The sequence below is a fragment of the Agelaius phoeniceus genome, chromosome 11 (assembly GCF_051311805.1).
Source record: "Agelaius phoeniceus isolate bAgePho1 chromosome 11, bAgePho1.hap1, whole genome shotgun sequence".
Classification (NCBI taxonomy): Eukaryota; Metazoa; Chordata; class Aves; order Passeriformes; family Icteridae; genus Agelaius; species Agelaius phoeniceus.
Window position 1 is genome coordinate 5,227,502 of NC_135275.1, and position 19,330 is coordinate 5,246,831.

General features: G+C 44.8%; 1 protein-coding gene across 15 annotated transcripts in view; it reads right to left on the reverse strand.

The window, feature by feature from the left end:
- The window catches only part of ATP2B2 (ATPase plasma membrane Ca2+ transporting 2), a 415,395-nt gene that overhangs the window by 115,591 nt on the left and 280,474 nt on the right, over positions 1 to 19,330 (reverse strand). For all 15 annotated transcript variants that reach the window (XR_013183879.1, XM_077184650.1, XM_077184637.1 and 12 more), the window contains one exon: positions 6,378 to 6,575. Coding sequence is in view for 14 of the 15 variants with exons in the window: in XM_077184650.1 (XP_077040765.1) it covers positions 6,378 to 6,575 (198 nt within the window). In the remaining variant the exon portion in view is untranslated. The remainder of the gene's footprint in view (positions 1 to 6,377; positions 6,576 to 19,330) is intronic.

Genomic DNA, 19,330 nt, shown 5'->3' on the forward strand with positions numbered 1-19,330 from the left:
TGGCTATTTATCTCAGGTTACTTTTAATTCAGTTTAATTAAATTTGCTTTGAGTTCCTCAGCAATCAGTGCTTTCCCTTTTTCAAACCAACTGTTTATTCCCCAAGGCCATTTAACCCAGGGGCCACAGGAGGATTCCTTGTTCCAGCCAACTCCTGAGCCGCGCTCATTTCTACGCCCAAAACAGCGCAAACGCTCGGCAGCGACAGCGCCAAACCCAACGAGCCCGAGGTGGCCGCCCTTGGCAGGAGCTGAAGGCTCTCCCCAGAGGCTTTCACAGCTCCCAGAGCCATTTCCCAGAGCAGATGAGGTGGCAGAGCCCCTGCAGGGCCAAGGCTGCCGTGCCCGGTGGATCCAAGGGCGGCCTCCTGCCCGCCCACACCTGCGCACGGCTCCCAGCCAAGCGCGGCTCCACTTCCAGGTTTCCCCACCAGGCATCTGCTGTGTTTGTACAATCTAAGAACAAGATGATTTCATCACAGAGATGGAAGGTTTCTAGAATCCCCAGGAAAAAAAAAAAATATATATATATATATATATAAATATCCACTAGACCCATTTCTTGAGACACGGCGCTTCTTGGAAAGGGAGAGTTTTGTGATCTGGGGCAGTGAGTGTGAGAAAGAAAAATGTTGCTGGGGGAGTGGGAAGGAAATTGTTGAGAGTTGGATATGGAAGGAGTGAGAAATTCCAAATATCACCTACCTGAAATTACTCAAATGAGAGCAGTTCTGTCACAACTATTGGCAAAGAAAGTGAAGGGATGAAAATCACAGTTTAAAAACTGGGGAAAATAGAGAAGAATTTTATCCAATCTCTGGTCAAGCAGTCCTGACACATATGGCAACATAGAAAGGGGCTTCTCCTGCCTGTTTCACCTCCCCTGAAACCCTGAAATTCTCTTCAGCAGCCGGAAGCAGGAAAACCACAAAGTAACCCAAAGAAAGGTGAGAGCTGGAACCACGAAATGACACAGCACAAAACCAACATTTTGAAGTGTTTTGAGGGAGCAATGGCTCAATTTCATGCTATTCCAATGGGTTTTAATTTTTTTTAGGAATACCAGACTGAGTTCTGTGGGACTAGGACAGACATCCCATCTTTAGAATGTTGTACCTGAGCCTAGCACACACACTATGGCAGCTGTTCTGCTCCAGCAGAACTCCAAGGCAGGGAATTTACATGGAGGAGAATTAGACTGTCCAAATTTATGGGAATATTTTTTTTAAATGTACATCAGCACAAACTGCACAGAAATTCAAACTAGCTGCTGTTACATTCAACATTTGCACTCCTAACTAAGAGAAAGGAACTTGCTGCCAACTGCTCTGTGTTTTTTCATATCTAGATATTCTTTTTTACAGGTTTTCTTTCTAATATCAATAAAATGTTTTACTTTTTTTTCACTTTCTCCCAGAGATACCCAAAGCTACAGCTGGTCAAATCTTCCTCACAGTGATTTATTTCCAGAGCTGCTAAAGAGATGAAATGCCAAAAGACACATCTTGGGCTGTGCTCCACAGGCAGGAACCTGGGAGAAGATGGGAACAGCACAGCACCTCCAACCCCAGGCCAGAGACCTGGGCAAGGAGATGGGGAAGTTCTTTGTTTGGCTTTGGGTTTTTCCTCCCCTCTGACTGATTTTTACAGAGTTCTTTAATCTGAACACCCCCCTTGGCTGCCTTGGCTTCTGCAGGGAGAGCCTTTCCTGCTGCCTGGTGACTCAGGCACTGCTGCCAGCTGGGCTCCTGCCTCTCCCTGGCTCTTTGGGCCCTGCTGTCCATCCCATCCGAGCAGGGATTTGACATTCCCACAACAGTTGTGCCACGAGTCTGAGCAAGTGCTGCCTCCACAGGAGGCTCAGCACAGCATCAGGGTAAGGCAGCACCCTCAGCTTCCCTCCAGTTTCTGCATGCCCTTTCTGGCTCAAATCTCCAGCTGGAGTCCCCAATGAGCAATGTGGCACATTATAAAAAGGATAAGAAAACCCCTGAGTGGTGAACCCCATGAAATAAAGTCTCTTTTGTTTATAAAATATGAAATCAAGGCCCCTTTAGGTCATGAAAGGCCAGCAGGACCCCCAGCTCCAGCCCTGGGCAGCAGCAGCAGCATAAAACCACGAACATCTCAAAGCAAGTGGCTTGGGAAGCCCAAATTTCAGGGGAGCATGTCCTGTTTCTGTGTTTTTCTAACTTGTTGTATGAGTAAGGGGAAGGGTAACCCAGCCAAAACCCAGCTGAGCAGCACTGAGCAATGTAACTGATCATTTCACTTTGTTTTCAATCCAGACCTTTGCCTTGGGAATTGTAACAGAAGCTGCCTGAACCAAAAAGACTTTTCCTTTTTATTCCACCTTTAAGCTGCTAAAAGCTGTACACTGGAAAATAGATATCCTGCCTGGGGCTTCCTGGTAAACACTGGGATGTTAAAACATCTTACCTCAGGCTGCTTTCTCCCCCCCTTTGCAAGCCACAGAAGGGAAGAGAATTCAAGGAAGAAGAGTTAAAAGGTTTGTTACACTCCTGTAAACAGCAGATGATTGGCAGGGCTTGACATCAGCACTTTTTGCAATAAGATCCACATGTGATGCTGGAGATAGAAACAAGGAGGAGGGCTGGAGAGGGCTCAGGAGTTGCCCCTGAAGGTGTTTGCAGAAGGCTCTGGGAATGTTTGGACCAGTTCACATGGGTAGGGATGGGGAAGGCCCCAAAGCAGCAGAATCCTGCTGGGGGGCTGGGAAAAGCAGCCCCAGCAAGGGACAGAGCTGCAAATGCCACCAGGGCATTTCTGCCAGGAGGAGCTGCTCCAGCAGAGCTCTGAGGGAAAACACCAAAGCAAACCAGCCAAACAAACCAAAAAAAAACCACCCTAAAACCCCACAAACAAACAAAACAACAAAACCCCACCAAAAATAACAAACGACCAGGTAGAAGCTGACATTCTTGCATTGCTACAGGCACAACAAGACAGAGATTTGGGAATGGCCAAGAGAAGCCATTTCCTATTCCCTTGCTGGATTTCTGAGTCCAAGCACTCCCTCCTAAAGGATGCCCTGTTTCCTCAAGCAATGTGATGGTTGGAGTCCATTGCTTGCACTCTATCTGCTCATACACTGTCTTTAAAAACAAGACTGGGCATTTCTTTCCAAACTGTTCATAAAAATCATTTCACCATATACTGATCTACAAACATCTCCATTTTAGTCCTGGACTGCCTCTAATCTACCTTACAGAAAAAATAATATGAATTAAATTATTTCACGCTTCCATCAAATCCTCTGAGCTACCACAGACCCCCTGCTCTGCATGGCCAGGGAGCACTGAAATCCACAAACCCCAGGCACAGAAGGGATTTTCCTGAGGAACAAAATATTTTTTACCCTGCCCCTGTGTGATCCTCACTGCAGTGGAGGCTACACTTGCACTGGGAATTTTCTCTCAAGATGCATTTCCTAAAACCCAGCCTCGGTTTTGCACTTTTTTGAAAGGGCAGCAAACTGATTTCATGTGGCTCAGTAATGAGAGCAGTAATTGCCCACGGGGCTGACAATAATTGATGCAGAAGTTCTCAACTGCTTCTAATGGCCTGTCAGATGGCGAAAGAGAATGCAAAGCACATCATCCAAACCATTCCTGAGAGCAACATTCTTGAAACCTGCACTCCTGCTAAGGAATATGAAAAGAAAGAACTGAGGTGGCTTCTGGAGAAGCAATAAAGCTGCACTTTTATCCAGAGATTCCCCTAGATCAGATTCCCTGATTGCACCAGACATGGAAATTATGTTCTCCAAGACTCACCAGAGCTGAAATGAAGATGTGAACACTCACATCCTTACACGAGGCTCCTGAGCACTCCAATGTTTGTTGGAGCTGTGGATTTTATCCTGCTTTTCTCCTTCAAAAGCCTCAGGAGAAATATATGTTGCACTTCAACTGCAGAAAGCAGTTAAATGTTAATTCTGCTATGAGTGGGTTTCAAGAGTCAAGAGAAGAAAGAGTTATACTAATTTTTAAATTAGATGAGTTCAACTTATTATACTAACCAGCAATGCCACTGGTAGATATAAATTCAGGATGGGTGAGAGGCTGATATAGATATATTAAATAAAGGGAGATAAATGCTCTGTTTACAAGTGGTGTTTCCCTGATATTGTGTTCTAAAGTCTCTTGTTTCCATATTATCCTTTAATCCTCCAAAGCAAGACTGTCACTTCTGAGGGGTGACAACTTTTCAAGTTACTCCAAGCAAGAAGTTGATGAGCTCAGAATATTGGCAGTGGTGGTTAAATAAATCAGTGTGGAAAGAAAACTCCTCTTAGCTCATTTTCAAAATGAAAATGCATTTCATTTGGAAAAACAAAAGAAAAAATTAGAATTTTAAAGAGGAGGCAAGATCAAGAACAGAGAACAACATGTGCCAGCTTTCCTTTCTAACACCTGGCTGTACTTTCAGAAGTAAATATATTATTTTCAAGGGAAAAAAAACCCAACATAAAAGTTGCCAATAAATGCATATTTCAATGAAATTTTCATTCTGGGGAGAATGAGGAAAGGAAAATACCGAAGTCAAACCCATTAAAATCAATTACAAGTGGGATTACTCCCCACTTCACCAAGGCAAAATCAAATTTAATATGTCCATTTTCCAGAGTTTGGGACTCTTCAAAAAGTCATCTACCAATCAATTAAAGGTGCCTTCAGCAGCAATTTATGATATAATAATTTTCAAATTAAAGGGAATTATTTATACAACTGCCCAAAGAAAGACTTCCCAAAAAAATGTGGAAGACCTTTACAGTGTGTTCCACAAATTGGATTACAAGATATTCCCTAATTTGATTTTTCTTCTTGTGTAAAACCTTTCAGGAAAACAATTCTTAAAGCAGGGAAAGCAGTGACTATTGCATAGAATGCTGTGCTGTGGGAAAACACAAACACATTTTCCCAGACTGTGCTGCTGAGATTTCCAGACTCCCTCACAATCTCAGCTGGCTCCTGTCTTCCCATGGGAAAAGAAACATTTTAAATGCAGGATCAAAATAAGAAGAATAACAATTTGAAAAAGAAAGGAACAAGCCTCGCCTGCCTGATGACACAGCTCCCCTAAAACCTGGAGAAATCGTGCTTTCAAAATTCCTTTCCTCCAAAATAAAATAAAGTAAAACAGGGCAATCTGCACATTTAGTCTAAGCTAAATCCTAATTTTTTAAAGAATCTCTCATGGTTTATAATGTCCCCAAGGTATCCCACCAGTTAGATGAGGTAATTCCAATAAATAATATTTTCTTCAGTTTAAAAAAAAAAAAAAGAAAAAAAGCAATGACTCCTTTATCTTTTCATGCCTAAATCGAGCACCTGCTGAATCAATAGCCAAGCATTCAAAATGCAGCAAGGGAGCAGTGAAAGGCTCCCAGTGATTTCTAAGGGATGAAAGCAGCCCAGGCAGGAGGCAGGAGCTGTGCATGGCTACGTGCTGCTTGTGCTGCTGAATGGCAAGGCAAGGAGGAAGGGGCTGCAAGGAAAGCAGCCAAAGGAAACTGCAGCAAATGTAAAAAGCATTTCAGGGCTATATTTAGAGGAAGACATTCTTCCTACATTTGCCAAGCTGCTCACGTCATTTCACACAGCATGTTTGATCCAGCTTTAGAAGTCTGGGAGGGAGCAGGAGAGAGGGGGGGGAGGAAAAAAAATCTGGATCAGCTGCCAGAAATGGAAATCTTGCATTTATGGAGAGGAACAAATATTTTAAGCATGTGAATTCAAGAGTGCTTTCCAAAGAGGGTGTGGGGGGGAAATGGGAAAAAAGGAAGGGGGGCAGGCAGGGTGGTGAAACTTCCTGCAGCCAGGAAGGCTCTGCAGAATATGGGGAATATTTATCAGGAACAGGACTTTGCTCCAATATTCCCTTTGGAGCCAGGCTCATGAGCCTGAGCTGCACCACTAAAAATACTAAAATGTGTGAATCTCACTGAGTTCAAGCCTTCATCTGGTGTAAACTGGAGATCTGTGCTCCTGCAATGGGATCCAGCAGTTACATAAGCAATTACATATTTCTCATCCAGAATACGTGATAAACAACCACAAAGGATGAATCAAACACCCTCCAAATGCAGGCTCAAAGGTGCAAACTGTATCAAAACCACTCCAGTTTCACAAGAAAGTTATGATTTTCCTTTAACTCACGTCATGAAGTTCAGGATTTGCATAAAGAAACGTCAAGATGAAAAGAAAAATATGTCAGGAGCAGATGTAATGGGATCAGGAACAAACCACGTGGAAATTTCCTGTTAGTGACCTTCTGGAGGCTGGTGATGGAATTGATTTGAGATTTAGGACATGCTTTGCTTAAACTGAGATGACTTCTGTGAAAAGTTTTTACCTTCATTCCCTTCTCCAGGTGGCTGATAAAAGGAAAGCCCCAAAGATATGATGGCTGCAATTTCCAAGATGATAAGAGTCACGTCCTGCAACGCTTCCCAAACTAGCTGTATGAATGTTTTTGGCTTCTTTGGAGGTATAAAATTTTTTCCAAAAATAAGCTTTCTTTTTTCTAGGTCTGCAGCAGTTCCAGCTAATCCTGTAAAGAAAAGAAAATAAAATCAAATCAGGTCAAATTGCCACGACATAGAAAATGCATCCCAATAAATTACTTCTCCAAGAAAAATTCCAAGCTGTGGCACCTATGGCATATAGACAAATGTAAATATTACAGTTAAATTGTCCTTTCATGAGAGGATTTGTCCTGATATTCTGAACAGAATTCTCATGAGCTCCATTTAGTACCAATTCCTGCCAGGTTTAATCATTAAAAAGCCTTTAAATTCAGAGGTTTGTTTTAATAAGACCTATGTATATACATATGTACAAGCAATGACTTCTGGAAATAGATCCTAAAGCACAAAGAAATTATTTTTGGGATGAAGCTGGAATAGCTGATGGAAGCTTTTGGTAATACCTGTAGCAGATCACAGAAATCTTTGTTCTGAATGCAAAGGATAAATCAATAAAGCCTCTGTTGTGCTACTTCAAAGCAACCTCTGGCTGCAAATGGACTTCAGCACATCCCTGGAATGAGCTGCATCACATTTTTGTCACAGGAAAAAGGGAAAGTGACAGGTTAAATATGCAGAGAAGGGCAAAAGGAAACAACATGGCTCCATGTATTTTGCATTATGCTTAAATTTAAGAGCATTTCATTTTCAGGATGCAGGATTACAATGGGTGGTTGGGCTGAACAATCCACTGGGGTGCTTGTTTCCCTCCTTTGTAATTATATTAAAGGATGCATGTCTGGTGCCTTTCTAGAAAAGCAAAGCAAAACAAAACAAAACCAAAAAAACCCAAAAATAAATAAAAAACCCCAAAACTTGCAAGCATCAAGGTAAAATAACTGAGCCCAAATATCCCTCTGAGCAGCATAAAAAGCTGCAAGAAGTGTTCCATGTTTCTGCCAAACAATTCCTTGGTTAGATTGGAAAAGACCTTTGGGATCATCAAGTCCAGCTGCTCCCCCAGCACTCCCAATCCCACATCCACACACCCCTTAAATCCCCCCAGGACTGGAACAGCCTGTTCCAATGCTGGCCACCCCTTCCTATGGAGAAATGCTTCCTAATATTCAATTTACACCTCCCTTGGTGCACCTGGAGGCTGTTTCCTGTTGTCTTACTTAAAGAAGAGACCAACCCAGCTGGAACATTTACAGAACTTTAGGTTTTGAACATGATCAGCAACATATTTATGGTTATTTAGGATTATTTATGGCTATCCATCCTTACATGACACCAGGAAAACACTGAAGATGAGGAACAGAAGGTGCCTGTGAGGGAGGAAACCACCAACCCCACACCATGAGGATTCCTGAGCTCAGGAGGCTCAGTGCAAATCCCTGCCTCCCCCAAAGCCTGTGGGATACCTCAGGAATGGGAAACCCTGTAAATATCCTCTCCAAGCAGTGAGGGAATGCCAAGAGTCCCCACTCTGTGCCTGGTGCACCTGGAGGCTGTTTCCTCTTGTCTCAGGGAAGAGACCAACCCAGCTGGAACATTTACAGAACTTTGGGTTTTGAACATGATCAGCAACATATTTATGGTTATTTAGGATTATTTATGGCTATCCATCCTTACATGACACCAGGAAAACACCGAAGATGAGGAACAGAAGGTGCCTGTGAGGGAGGAAAGCACCAACCCCACGCCATGAGGATTCCTGAGCTCAGGAGGTTCAGGGCAAATCCCTGCCTCCCCCAAAGCCTGTGGGATACCTCAGGGATGGGAAACCCTGTAAATATCCTCTCCAAGCAGTGAGGGAATGCCAAGAGTCCCCAGTCTGTGCCTGGCTCCCCCATTCCCTCCTGGGTGTCTCCTCCGTTTCCTGGGGACGAAAGCGATGCTGCCCTGGCTGGACCAGCCCTGCCTCACTGCAGGCACATCCTGACTCACCTTTCCCTTCAGGTGTCTCCTTACAGCTGCTGGGAGGCTTCTGGCTCTTGGTTAACTCATCAAAGTTTCATTTCCCCCTCAGCTGCTGAGAAACACGAGCCCCTCCCGTGGATCAGGGTTATCATTACCTCACCCTGTTTAATTTGCAGGGCCTCGTGCTCCCTGACAGGGGACAGGTTCCAGCCACCAGCATCCAAACTCCTCTCAGAGCTCCCAGGAAGCTCCCAAGGCTGGGAAAATCTTTTCCCCTGTGCCCCAGGAGTTGCTGCCTTTTTGTGAGCCCACAGAAGTGTGGGCATGGTGAGGGATGAGGCACTCACAGGGACCACCCCAGCACACACCACACCAGGGCACTCTGAGCAGCACCAGAGGGCTGCCAAAAGGAAGGATTTACTCTAAAAGTCAGAGAATCATGGGATCACTAAGGTTGGAAAAGACCTCCAAGATCATTGAACCAAACTTTGAAGCCAACGTTGCCAAATCCACCACGTCCCCAGGCCCCACATCTGCATGTTCCTAAATGCTTCCAGGGATGGCGACTCCACCACCCCCCTGGGCAGCCTCTTCCAGTGCTTGACAGCCCTTCCTGGAGAAATTTTTTTCCTAATATTCAATCTAAACCTCCCCTGGAACACCTGGAGGCCATTTCCTCTGGTGGACCCTGTTCCTTGGGAGCAGAGCCCGACACCCTCTGGCTGTCCCCTCCTGGCAGGAGCTGTGCAGAGCCAGAAATCCCCCCTGAGCCTCCTTTTCTCCAGCCTGAGCCCCTTCCCAGCTCCTCCTCATGGGGCTTGTACCAAAGGCACCCACAATTTCCATCACACCCCCAAAACTCAACCTTCTCAACCTCACACGTGAAGGGGAAATTCCATGGGCACCACTGGCAGGGATTCTAAATGCTTGTTCCTAAATGCTTCCAGGGATGGTGACTGACTCCACCACCCCCCTGGGCAGCCTCTTCCAGTGCTTGACAGCCCTTCCATGGAGAAATTTTTTTCCTAATATTCAATCTAAACCTCCCCTGGAATCCTTTGAGGCCATTTCCTCTGGTGGCCCTTGTTCCCTGGGAGCAGAGCCCGACACCCTCTGGCTGTCCCCTCCTGGCAGGAGCTGTCCAAAGCCAGAAATCCCCCCTGAGCCTCCTTTTCTCCAGCCTGAGCCCCTTCCCAGCTCCTCCTCATGGGGCTTGTACCAAAGGCACCCACAATTTGCATCACACCCCCAAAACTCAACCATGTGAAGGGGGAATTCCATGGGCACCACTGGTAGGGATTTGGGGCAGGAATTTTGATCCGATGCAGCTTCAGGCAGCAACACAAAACTCTGGAAGGAAAAAATCAAAGAATGGAAGGAGCAGACCTGTGAACAATGCCTTTTTCCACCACAGAACACTGGTGCTCACTGGCGGGGCAGCTCCAGCATGGCAGGGATGACTGGCACAGCACAGGGAAAAGCTGCAGGGATTTAAATAATCCCAGTCACAGTTACCAGGACGTGCTGGATTCCTGAGTTTGAAATGATGCCCAGGAGGGCACACAAAGGACAGCTCCTGTCCTGGGTCTCTGATTTATTTAAAATACACCTGAGGAGCCTCCAAAGCCTAGGAGAGACTGCAACCCAAGAGCTGCTTTTCCTCTAAGATAAAATTTGTCCATTTAGACACCATAAAGCTGAGGAACAGACTGTCTAAAGCATCCATGGCCATCCTTATTTCCCTGACTATAGTCCACATAATGCTGGAATTCAGATATCAGTCCTTCAGACTCTCCCATTTCTGTTAATATTATTTTCTTTAAGTACCACAAACAAGGGTAAATTATACAGATGATTTTATTCTTTTCTCTAAGTCTTGGTGAAATTACTCACCCACTCAGTCTCATCTAAAAACCAGAGTATATTCATCTTCAATAATGAAATTTATTTCCTTGTAAATCATTTAGAAATCCTGGAAAATGACGTCCAGTGTTCAGTTCAAACCAAAAGGTTTCCCTCCTCTTGTGACCCTGCCATCACTCAGAATCCTGGCCAGCAAAATTTTGGGGCTGTTGTTTTCTCTTTAACTCCCACTGAATGCCAGAAATGAACAAACTCTTCCAATGAGGGAGAGAAAGAGAAGGAGGAGAAGGAGAAGAGAAGGAGAAGGAGAAGGAGAAGGAGAAGGAGAAGGAGAAGGAGAAGGAGAAGGAGAAGGAGAAGGAGAAGGAGAAGGAGAAGGAGAAGGAGAAGGAGAAGGAGAAGGAGAAGGAGAAGGAGAAGGAGAAGGAGAAGGAGAAGGGGGAGAGAAAGGGGACAACGGGGAAAGTGATGAAATTGGATTTTAAGAGTTGTGTAGAGAAAAGGGCCAGCAAAGTGCATGAAAATGATAAAGATGTGGGGAAAGGGGCAAGGCAAGAGGTTTGCTCTGCAGAACTCCCATCAATCCTCAGAATGCATAGGAGGGTACAAGAGGGGTCCTCTTTATCTATTCCAAGTCAGCTGCTCTGCTCAGAAAGGTCATTTTGGTTATTCCTAGGGGGGTTCTGGCCTTGGCCAGGCTGGAGGTGGCTCCTGGTGCCCAGATGGCCCAGCCAGGGCAGCACCTGAGCCTGGGGATGCCCCTCCTGCTGCCCCAGGCACGCTGGGTTTCTATCATGTTAAACACACCCACTCCATCTCCTGAATATCATTGTTTTATTTCTCCCTGGAGGCCTGGGACAACAATGAAAGAGCATTGCAGATGAAGGCAATTTAAAACATCATTTCTGTCTGAGGATAGAAAACATCCAAGGACGTAGGGAGGAACCAATGGGGACTAAAAAACATGAATGGAAAGAGGAGCTCAGCAGGAGTTCAGATTTCAGAGATTCCCAGCACAAGCAGCAGCCTCCCATCTTGTGTTCAGCGTGGCAATAAAAGGCACAGACTGCCTGGGTTTAGGTTCATGTCTCCACACAAGCATGATTATTTTATTTAAGTGCTTTTCTAGGTCAAAGCTGTGCAGTACAACTTTGCTTGACCTGGGTGTTTAGAACAGATGTGCAGATTCGGGTTAAATTTACATACAAATACTGCACACAGGTTCAGGAGATGCTGTGAAAATTTACTGATGTTTCCAGCACTTGAGTAATTTCTTAAGGTTTCATTTTCCAAAAGTTTTCACTAAAATTTGTGGGAGAACGAAAGTGATTGCATAGAAAACTTTTCCTACAATCTCGTGCAGTATATTAAATTCATTTATGATTTAATCTGGCATTGCTGCCTTTTTGGAGGGAGAAAAAGAACGCAGAACTGGAGAAATGCCACTTAATGAATTTTCTCTGTTCCTTATCTACATCTGCCAGTTCCTGCACGTTGAATATAAAGCCATTTTTTCAATTAATGCCTGGAAAATTGTATTTCTCTGACAGTCATCTCCACTGCAACCAAATGGAGCATGACAAACACAGAATGATTCTGATGCTGCAAAAATAGCAAAAGCACAGCACATCTAACACAACAATGAAAAAAAAACCCACCATAAAACTTTTAAGAGAATGTTTGAAATTGGCTCAAATTAGGAGCTGAAGAAAGAAGAATTTACATTTGCATTAATTGAACAAATAAAGCAGTCATCGCTTATTAAATTCCTTCTGTGCTTTTTCTGATGCAGCCAGAAAATAAAATAAAAGTTTCAAACAGCAAAACCTGTAAATAATGGTGTTGTAAAAATGAAATGTGAGATTTGTTCAGCATGGAAGGGAAAGGCTTCCAGGGACATTGTGGAAATGAAGGGAGAGAGGAAAGACAACTATTTTGATTAGAGATAATTAAAAATTAAGTATGACCCTCCTGAGTTCTTCCTGTGAGAACCCATGCTTTTATCTCTGAAGGCAAAATCCCCTTGGCCTCAAACTCCCTTCTCCACAATGAGCACTCCCACCATCACAGAAACTGAAGAACAGAACACCCAAAGAGTCACCTGGGCAGTTATTTCATTTTCCTTGCCTGGTTTCACCATTTGCAGGTATTTCCCATGGAGCTCCCTGCCATTCCTGCTGCCCTACAACAATTTAGGAAACCCTGCCCCAGCCCCACAGAGCTCTTGCAGCCTCTCACATCTTCCTGATGAACATTAATTACAAATATCAGCTGGGGTAACAAGGACAGTTCAAGTCCCACACTGAATATTTTTAGTGGGATTTGACTCTCTGCCTTTGCAAGCAGAGTTTTGCTCTGCTTTTCCCTCTCCAACAAGCAAGAAATAGCTTGGCTTTTTTCCTTCCATCTCCTCAGCAGAAATCTAAGCAGCTTCATCTCTCTAACAGTGACTGAAGGAGCTGGAAATGTCACATTTTCAATTCAAATGAAGAGCTTGGAACCAACAGATTCAGTTCCTGAGGTCTGCCTTAGGAAACTGCCCCAGCCTAACTGGGGAAGGCAGGGGGACACTCCCAGGAAACTGTTCTGGTTTGGATCAAATGCTCAGGAAGGTCTGGTTTGTCCCTGAGGTGTAAAGATGTCATCACTGTGATGCAATCCAGCATCAGCCTCCCTTATTTGCCACTGGAAAGTGGGACTGGGGGAAAAAAACCCTTACATTCCCTCATTTTCTGTCTATCCCTTCCTAAAAGCCCCAACACCATTCAGGAATTCTTCATGACCCTTGTTTATCCAAGGAAAACAAACACCCTGAATACCACAAAACCACAGCTTGCATTAAACTGACACAAGAGGATTGGTTTCCAAGTGAAAACTACCCCAAAGATGGGAAACTCAAAGTGGAAATGTTCACCCCTGGAATGGGTACCTCCCAGCTTTACCGAGATTTTCCATGCAGTACATTGAAATTCTGTTCAGGTCATATTCAAATAAAGTCAGTGGAGAGAATGCTGTCCATCAGTAGGAGAGAGTTTAATGAGAGCATCATCTAATTCCAGCAAGGTGAATTGGAATTTCACTACTGAATGAACCTCAACAAATAATAATTTCCTTCTAATCTCAGGACTACAAAGCTGTCTCTAAGTGTAATGAATCTCATTACTCTTTTTCATTAATATCACTTGAATACTTTTTTTTAAAAGGTGAAGAAATACATCCAAAAATTAAAAGCCTTTGGCATTACAGTTATCTAAGCACGTGTCCTGTAAGCTTCATGCTGCTGCTGGGACTATTCCTGTGGGCAGAACCTTGCAGGACCCAGACCCTCCTGGACTCAAACACTTTTCAGCCTCATCCAGAGAGCCAGCATAGAGAAAAGAGGGCAGAGGAACAGGAAATTAATTACCTCCCTCTCCAGTTCCCCATTAATCATCCTCCCTCTTCACATCTGACAAAACCAGTGGCCCAGCCACCCTGTGCTGCCCTCTGAGCTCTGCCACCCCCCAGCACCCCAAATCCAACAATCTGGCCACAAAAACCTCCTAGAAACCTTCCTTCTGACAGGGTGCAACCCCAGCTATCACCTGAGCCACACAAAGTATGCAAATTCCTCTCTAATTCCCCGACCTTTCAAAAAATAAAGGCATTGAAGAGCTTAACAATTGTTCTTACAGACTGATTGTCTAATGCAAATGTTAGGGACAGGTACAGCTGTTAGGAACAGGCACAGAACAACCTGCACTTCTGCCATGAATTCCCATCCCTCAAGCTGTAGAAATTCCAAAAAACTTTATCTCGATTTGATGAGGCAGGAAAAGGATGAGGTTCCTGCCCCAGACAGGTTGGGGGCAGTTCAGGGCAGTGAATCCTCATCTGGGCTTGCTGATTTACATTTACACCAGGCAGGACTTGTTACTGCCCAGAAGCACTGAATGCTCCATGACATCTCTAATTCCCCATCAGCCATTCGGGGTTTTATTTCTTCCATCATCTTTTAATTCCTTTTTAAAGTCGAATTGCCCTGAAATGAAGCCATTGAGCAGGAACAAACAGTTTACATAAGATGAGTAATAACAGCAGCACCAGAAATGGTTCTTGAGAGTGGCTGAAAGCAGCCCCAAAAAAGCCACTCATGTGAAAGACATGCCATGATTTCATAATAATCTAATGACTGGACTTATGTGCAGCACAGGAACATGAGCCAGGACTGGGGCAACAGATGAGACATCAAATATTAAAGGCAAGACATGCACTGCAGCAGACAACTCATGGTTTTCTGGCCCAAACAGAGAGCAAGAAGCTCTCTGCAAAGGCTGATAAAGCATTCAGTGAGAGCTCAAGGTCCAGGCTGAAGAAAGAGGAATCAGGATTTCCTTTTTTCCAAATGCTCTGCTGTCAATAGGAGTGTGGCTGCTGAGAGGGAAGAGAATTGTCCCAGCAGAAATCATTCCCTCAGCTCTTACCCCACCTGGTCACCATGAAACCATCCACACAAGTCTCACCTCAGCACCCCAGCCTGCTGGAAACATTTTTCTTTTGCTCTATCATGATATAACATCAAGTACAATAAAGCCATTAGATTCAGGGCAAGGATTGTAAGAAATATTAATAACCCAGGATTAATACCCATCATCCCAACAATCACCAACTAAATAATAAAATGCCAATAAAACTCCATTTTTGCATTACATATTTAAATACCAGAGCAGTAACAGCAGAGATCTTCACCCAGCAATAAGAGACAATGAAACTGAAGGTTCTGGAAGGGTTTGGCAGCCAAGCCAAACAATCCCAAGGCAGTGGGATACCCACAGACACTGGATCCTCCAGGTTTGTTCAGCATCACAGAGCCTCAGCTTCTGCATGGTGTTGGGGCTTTTAGGAAGGGATAGACAGAAAATGAGGGAATGTAAGGTTTTCTTTCCCCCAGTCCCACTTTCCAGGTACTCAAAGCCTCGAGAATGATTCTTCAAATAGATATTTTGGCTATTAAAACCAAGCCAGCATTTCCCCCCCACAGAAGGTAACGTTAGGATTTAAAGTGGACCATACAAATGCCCTCTGTACATTTTGTACCACCCACAAAGCCCTGACTTCCTACTGAAACACAGATGTGGCACCAGTAAAATGATGTTGACTGAGAGTATGCAGGAAATAGGATCAAAAATGTGGAGACTTTTTGATACAACTTAACAGTATCATTCACAGTACTGAATTATAATTGTATAATTATTCCAGATAATGTGAAATCTTTTTCTTGCCCTTGATATTTAAGTTAAATCAACATCCCTGGGTTGATTTCACTTAAATTGTTGTTCTGTAGGTCAGGCTTGGAGAGCATTAACACATAAATCAGGTCATGGCAAAGAGCACCCATGGAAGTTTAACAGGGAAGATCCAAGGCGATCGTCAAGAAAACAATCACAGAATTAATGACATCATGATGTCAACATGGAAAGCCTTCCTTAATTAACACACCTTCATAACCTCTTATTACTGTTCTCACTGGACACCATCAAAAACAAAATCACCCATTCACAAAAACTGCCAGTGGCAATTTCAGGTAAAAAAGACCCTCCAGTCCATCAGTGAGTGGCTGTTCCCAGCCCACAGGTGAGCAGTGCTGCTGGCAGAGGCAGCCTGTGCCAGCCTGGCCAGTGCAGGGCTCCAGGGCACCATTTCCATCAGGGTGTTGGCACCAGGCCCAGCTGGGAGCTCCCTGAGGCTCACAGCTGGGGATGACAGCCCCAAGGATGTGGCATTAACCCAGAGAGGTGCATGGGAGGGCAAGGTCTGAGCCCAGAGAAAGGGCCAGGTCTCTGCCTGTCCCCCATCCCACCTCCTTCAGGATCTGGAGGCAGATCCTCCTGTCACCGTCACATTTTCTGGAAAAATCCCTTTGCCTGGATTTCTTCTCCTGGGAAGCTGAGAAGCCTCAGAGAAAAATGAAAACAATAATTACCTGATTTGCTTCTCCTGTGTTTTGCTGCTTTGGAATGTGGTTGGAGATTGTTTGTCCAACAGGTCATTGTTTGATTGGTTTCATGAGAGTGAAACCAATGTTTTTACTTAATGCCCAATCATTGGTCATTTTTACTACTGACCAATCACCATCAGCTGTGTTGGACTCTGGAGGGTCACAGGTTTTTCATTGCTGTCTTGTTAAGCCTTCTGTAAGTCTCCTTTCTATATTCTTGAGTATAGTTTTAGTATAGCATTCTTTAATATAATATAGTATCATAAAATAATAAATTAACTTTCTAAGAACATGGAGTCAGATTCATTTCCTTCCTACCACTGAGGACCCCAAAAATACCACACCTCCTCACCTAGGAGGACATCAAAAGGACCTCCATTCCCTGGGCAAATTACAAGCCTTTGTAAAATATCAGGGTGTACATTTAATCCTGAGTGGAAAGTACCTAACATTACAGAAACAAATTTCTCTCTTAATTTTAGAGCTTTCTAATTCCCTAATTTCTAATTCCCTCTAGAAATCGGAACTATTTGGCTCTAGCCAAATTTTGGCCCAAGAGCATTTCCTACTTTATAAAAGAAACCTGGATTAAAAACAAATACCCAGGGAATGAAACATGTCATCAACATACAGTTAAACTTTATTTAGAACACCTTTTTGAGGCTGGCATCCTGCACAGACAAGAATCTACACATGCCATGTCCCATGAAGGTCCTAACTCCCCTTGGCAGGAGCAGTTCCCTGTCTCTAAGCCCTGCAGAGGCTCAGCAATGGCTTCCAGCTCCACCAACCCACCCACAGCACCTGGGGGCAGAGCAGGGAGCACCACGGGGCTGTAGAGGGATCCTTGCAGCAGAGAGAGAGAGAGGAAAAGGAGGAGCCACACATGCCCTGTGTGAGCAGGACACTGAGCATGGGATCTGCAGCTCTGGGGACCCCACAAACCCACATCCCACAACTGCTGCTGTGCTGGCAGCCCTTCCCAGGGGCACCAACCTTCACCTCTGGTTCTTCTCCTGTCTCATCACAGCTTTTGGAGGGACTTTGTGTCACTCAGAGTTTTGCACTGTGTTCAAAGGGTGTTGGTACCACTGAAATGTCCCAGGATCTGTGGCCAGGTGAGCAATTCAATACAGGAGTTCCTTGGAGAGCCTCTGAGGCTGCCCTCTGACACCAGAAGGTGCTTTCAGGGTGATGTGGCCCAAATTGCTAAAGGCTTCTCAGGATCTTGTGTGCCCACTCAGAGTGATGCTCTTGGCAGCCAGAAAGGAACAAAAGAATGAAAGATATGCACCTGGGACAGCATGGCCTGAGTGAGGGAAACATCCTGCAAGACACAGCAGACAGACACTTAAATCCAGCACGAGGCTCTTAGGCAGTGTTCTGAGAATCTCCTTTCCAGGAAGGGGAAAGAATCTCTCCTCTTCCATTAAGAATCTTTCCTATTATTATTTGTCATTGCAATCACCACAGTTTCTGTGGCATCAGCAGTTCTGAGGGTCTGGAGCTCAATTTATTTGATGAAGTCTATTGAAAAGGTTAAAAGTGACACAGCATAACAGATGCTGTGACAACAACAACAACAGTGTGGAAAAGAGGGGGCTTCTGATGAGGCCAGGCATTTGTAGGGTAGGTAGTTAATTCCTCACAGGGTGCTTTCATCTTTAGCACAAAAACACAAAACAGAAAAATAAATTTATATTCTGATGGGACACATCTCTGTGAAGTCTGTAAGGAAGTTGAAATGAAATCTCAAAATCCACTTTGCCCAGGCTGCTTCCTTGGCATGGCTCTTTCCCAGCTGGCTTAGATAAAACAGCAAATAAACCAAACTGCACTTTGCTGAGGTGTTATCTGCATGTGCTGCCACTTGGCAGCTCCTAACGTCCCCATCAGTGCCACCCGGTGCTCCTGTGAGCAATGTCACCGTGTCACCCACACAGTGCTGGCCTCTCCAGCTCTGCAGGGCTCAGCATCCCTGCTGTGCATCCAGGGCAGCTGGAAAAGAGTGGGAAGGCTGCAGGAAGCACAGTGCTGTGATCATGCTGTCACCTGCAAGCAGCACTCAGCACTGCTCTGACTCCTGCAGTGACAGTGCCTTCCCTCTGACCACGCTGCCCAGACTGGGAGGTGATTTGGGAGCATCCAAAGGGAGAAATCCCTGAACCCAAGAGCACCTGGCAGCCCTGGCAGCGCTGCCACTGCCCCTCTGTGACTCTGCACCCATCATTTCCCACCCAGCCCATCCTCTCCTGGCACCATGTGTGGATCTGCTCCCAAATTCCATCCTGTGGTGTGCTGGCACTCATCACTACTGAACTTCTCCAGGTGGTGTTCCAGGGCAAACCAAAGATTAAATTAAATTACAAAGTCAGCCAAGGGCTCCATGGAGTTTTTATGGCCCCAGGAGGAGCCTGGCTCCAGCAGCACCTTGGAGATGCTCAGGTCAAAGTGGGCTCAGCAAACTCAGGCTGAGGGATTCACCTGTTCTCAGGTGAATTTATTTTTATTTTTTTCCTTATTCTGGGATAGCTGTTCCCAGTACCCACCATGGGTTAACTCCTTCTGGGCAGTTCCTACTCTGCATCCAGAGGCCCCTTCCCAGGATGAAGCACAGCAATGAGTGAATGGGCTGGAAGTCAAATGAAATGGGTGACACAACATAAACAGAGGGAATTGCTGGGCAAGGAAAAGCTTTCAGGCCATGAATGAATTAAAAAAGTTTTCAGAACCATTGGAGACCTCCTTTTCACTAAAAACCTAAACTTCCCAATGTACAATGAAGGTTAATTAGCAACTGTTGGGGTTAACTGGTGGGCATTAAGAATATTTGTTTGCTCAGTGAAGCTGCCAAAGGATGTTTGTTGATGAGAACTTGGTGCTTCTACTACTACAACACAAAATAATACTTTGTTTTCTGCTGATGTGTCTCACACAAATTTGTAAATATTTGCACACCTTTCAGATCACCCTCTGCCTTTCCTGCAGATTTAAATACAGACTTAGAGGAAGAAGGGAAGTGGAAGAGGCTGTAAAATTCCATCCAAGGATGCCAACATGAGCTCTGCTCCAGCAAGC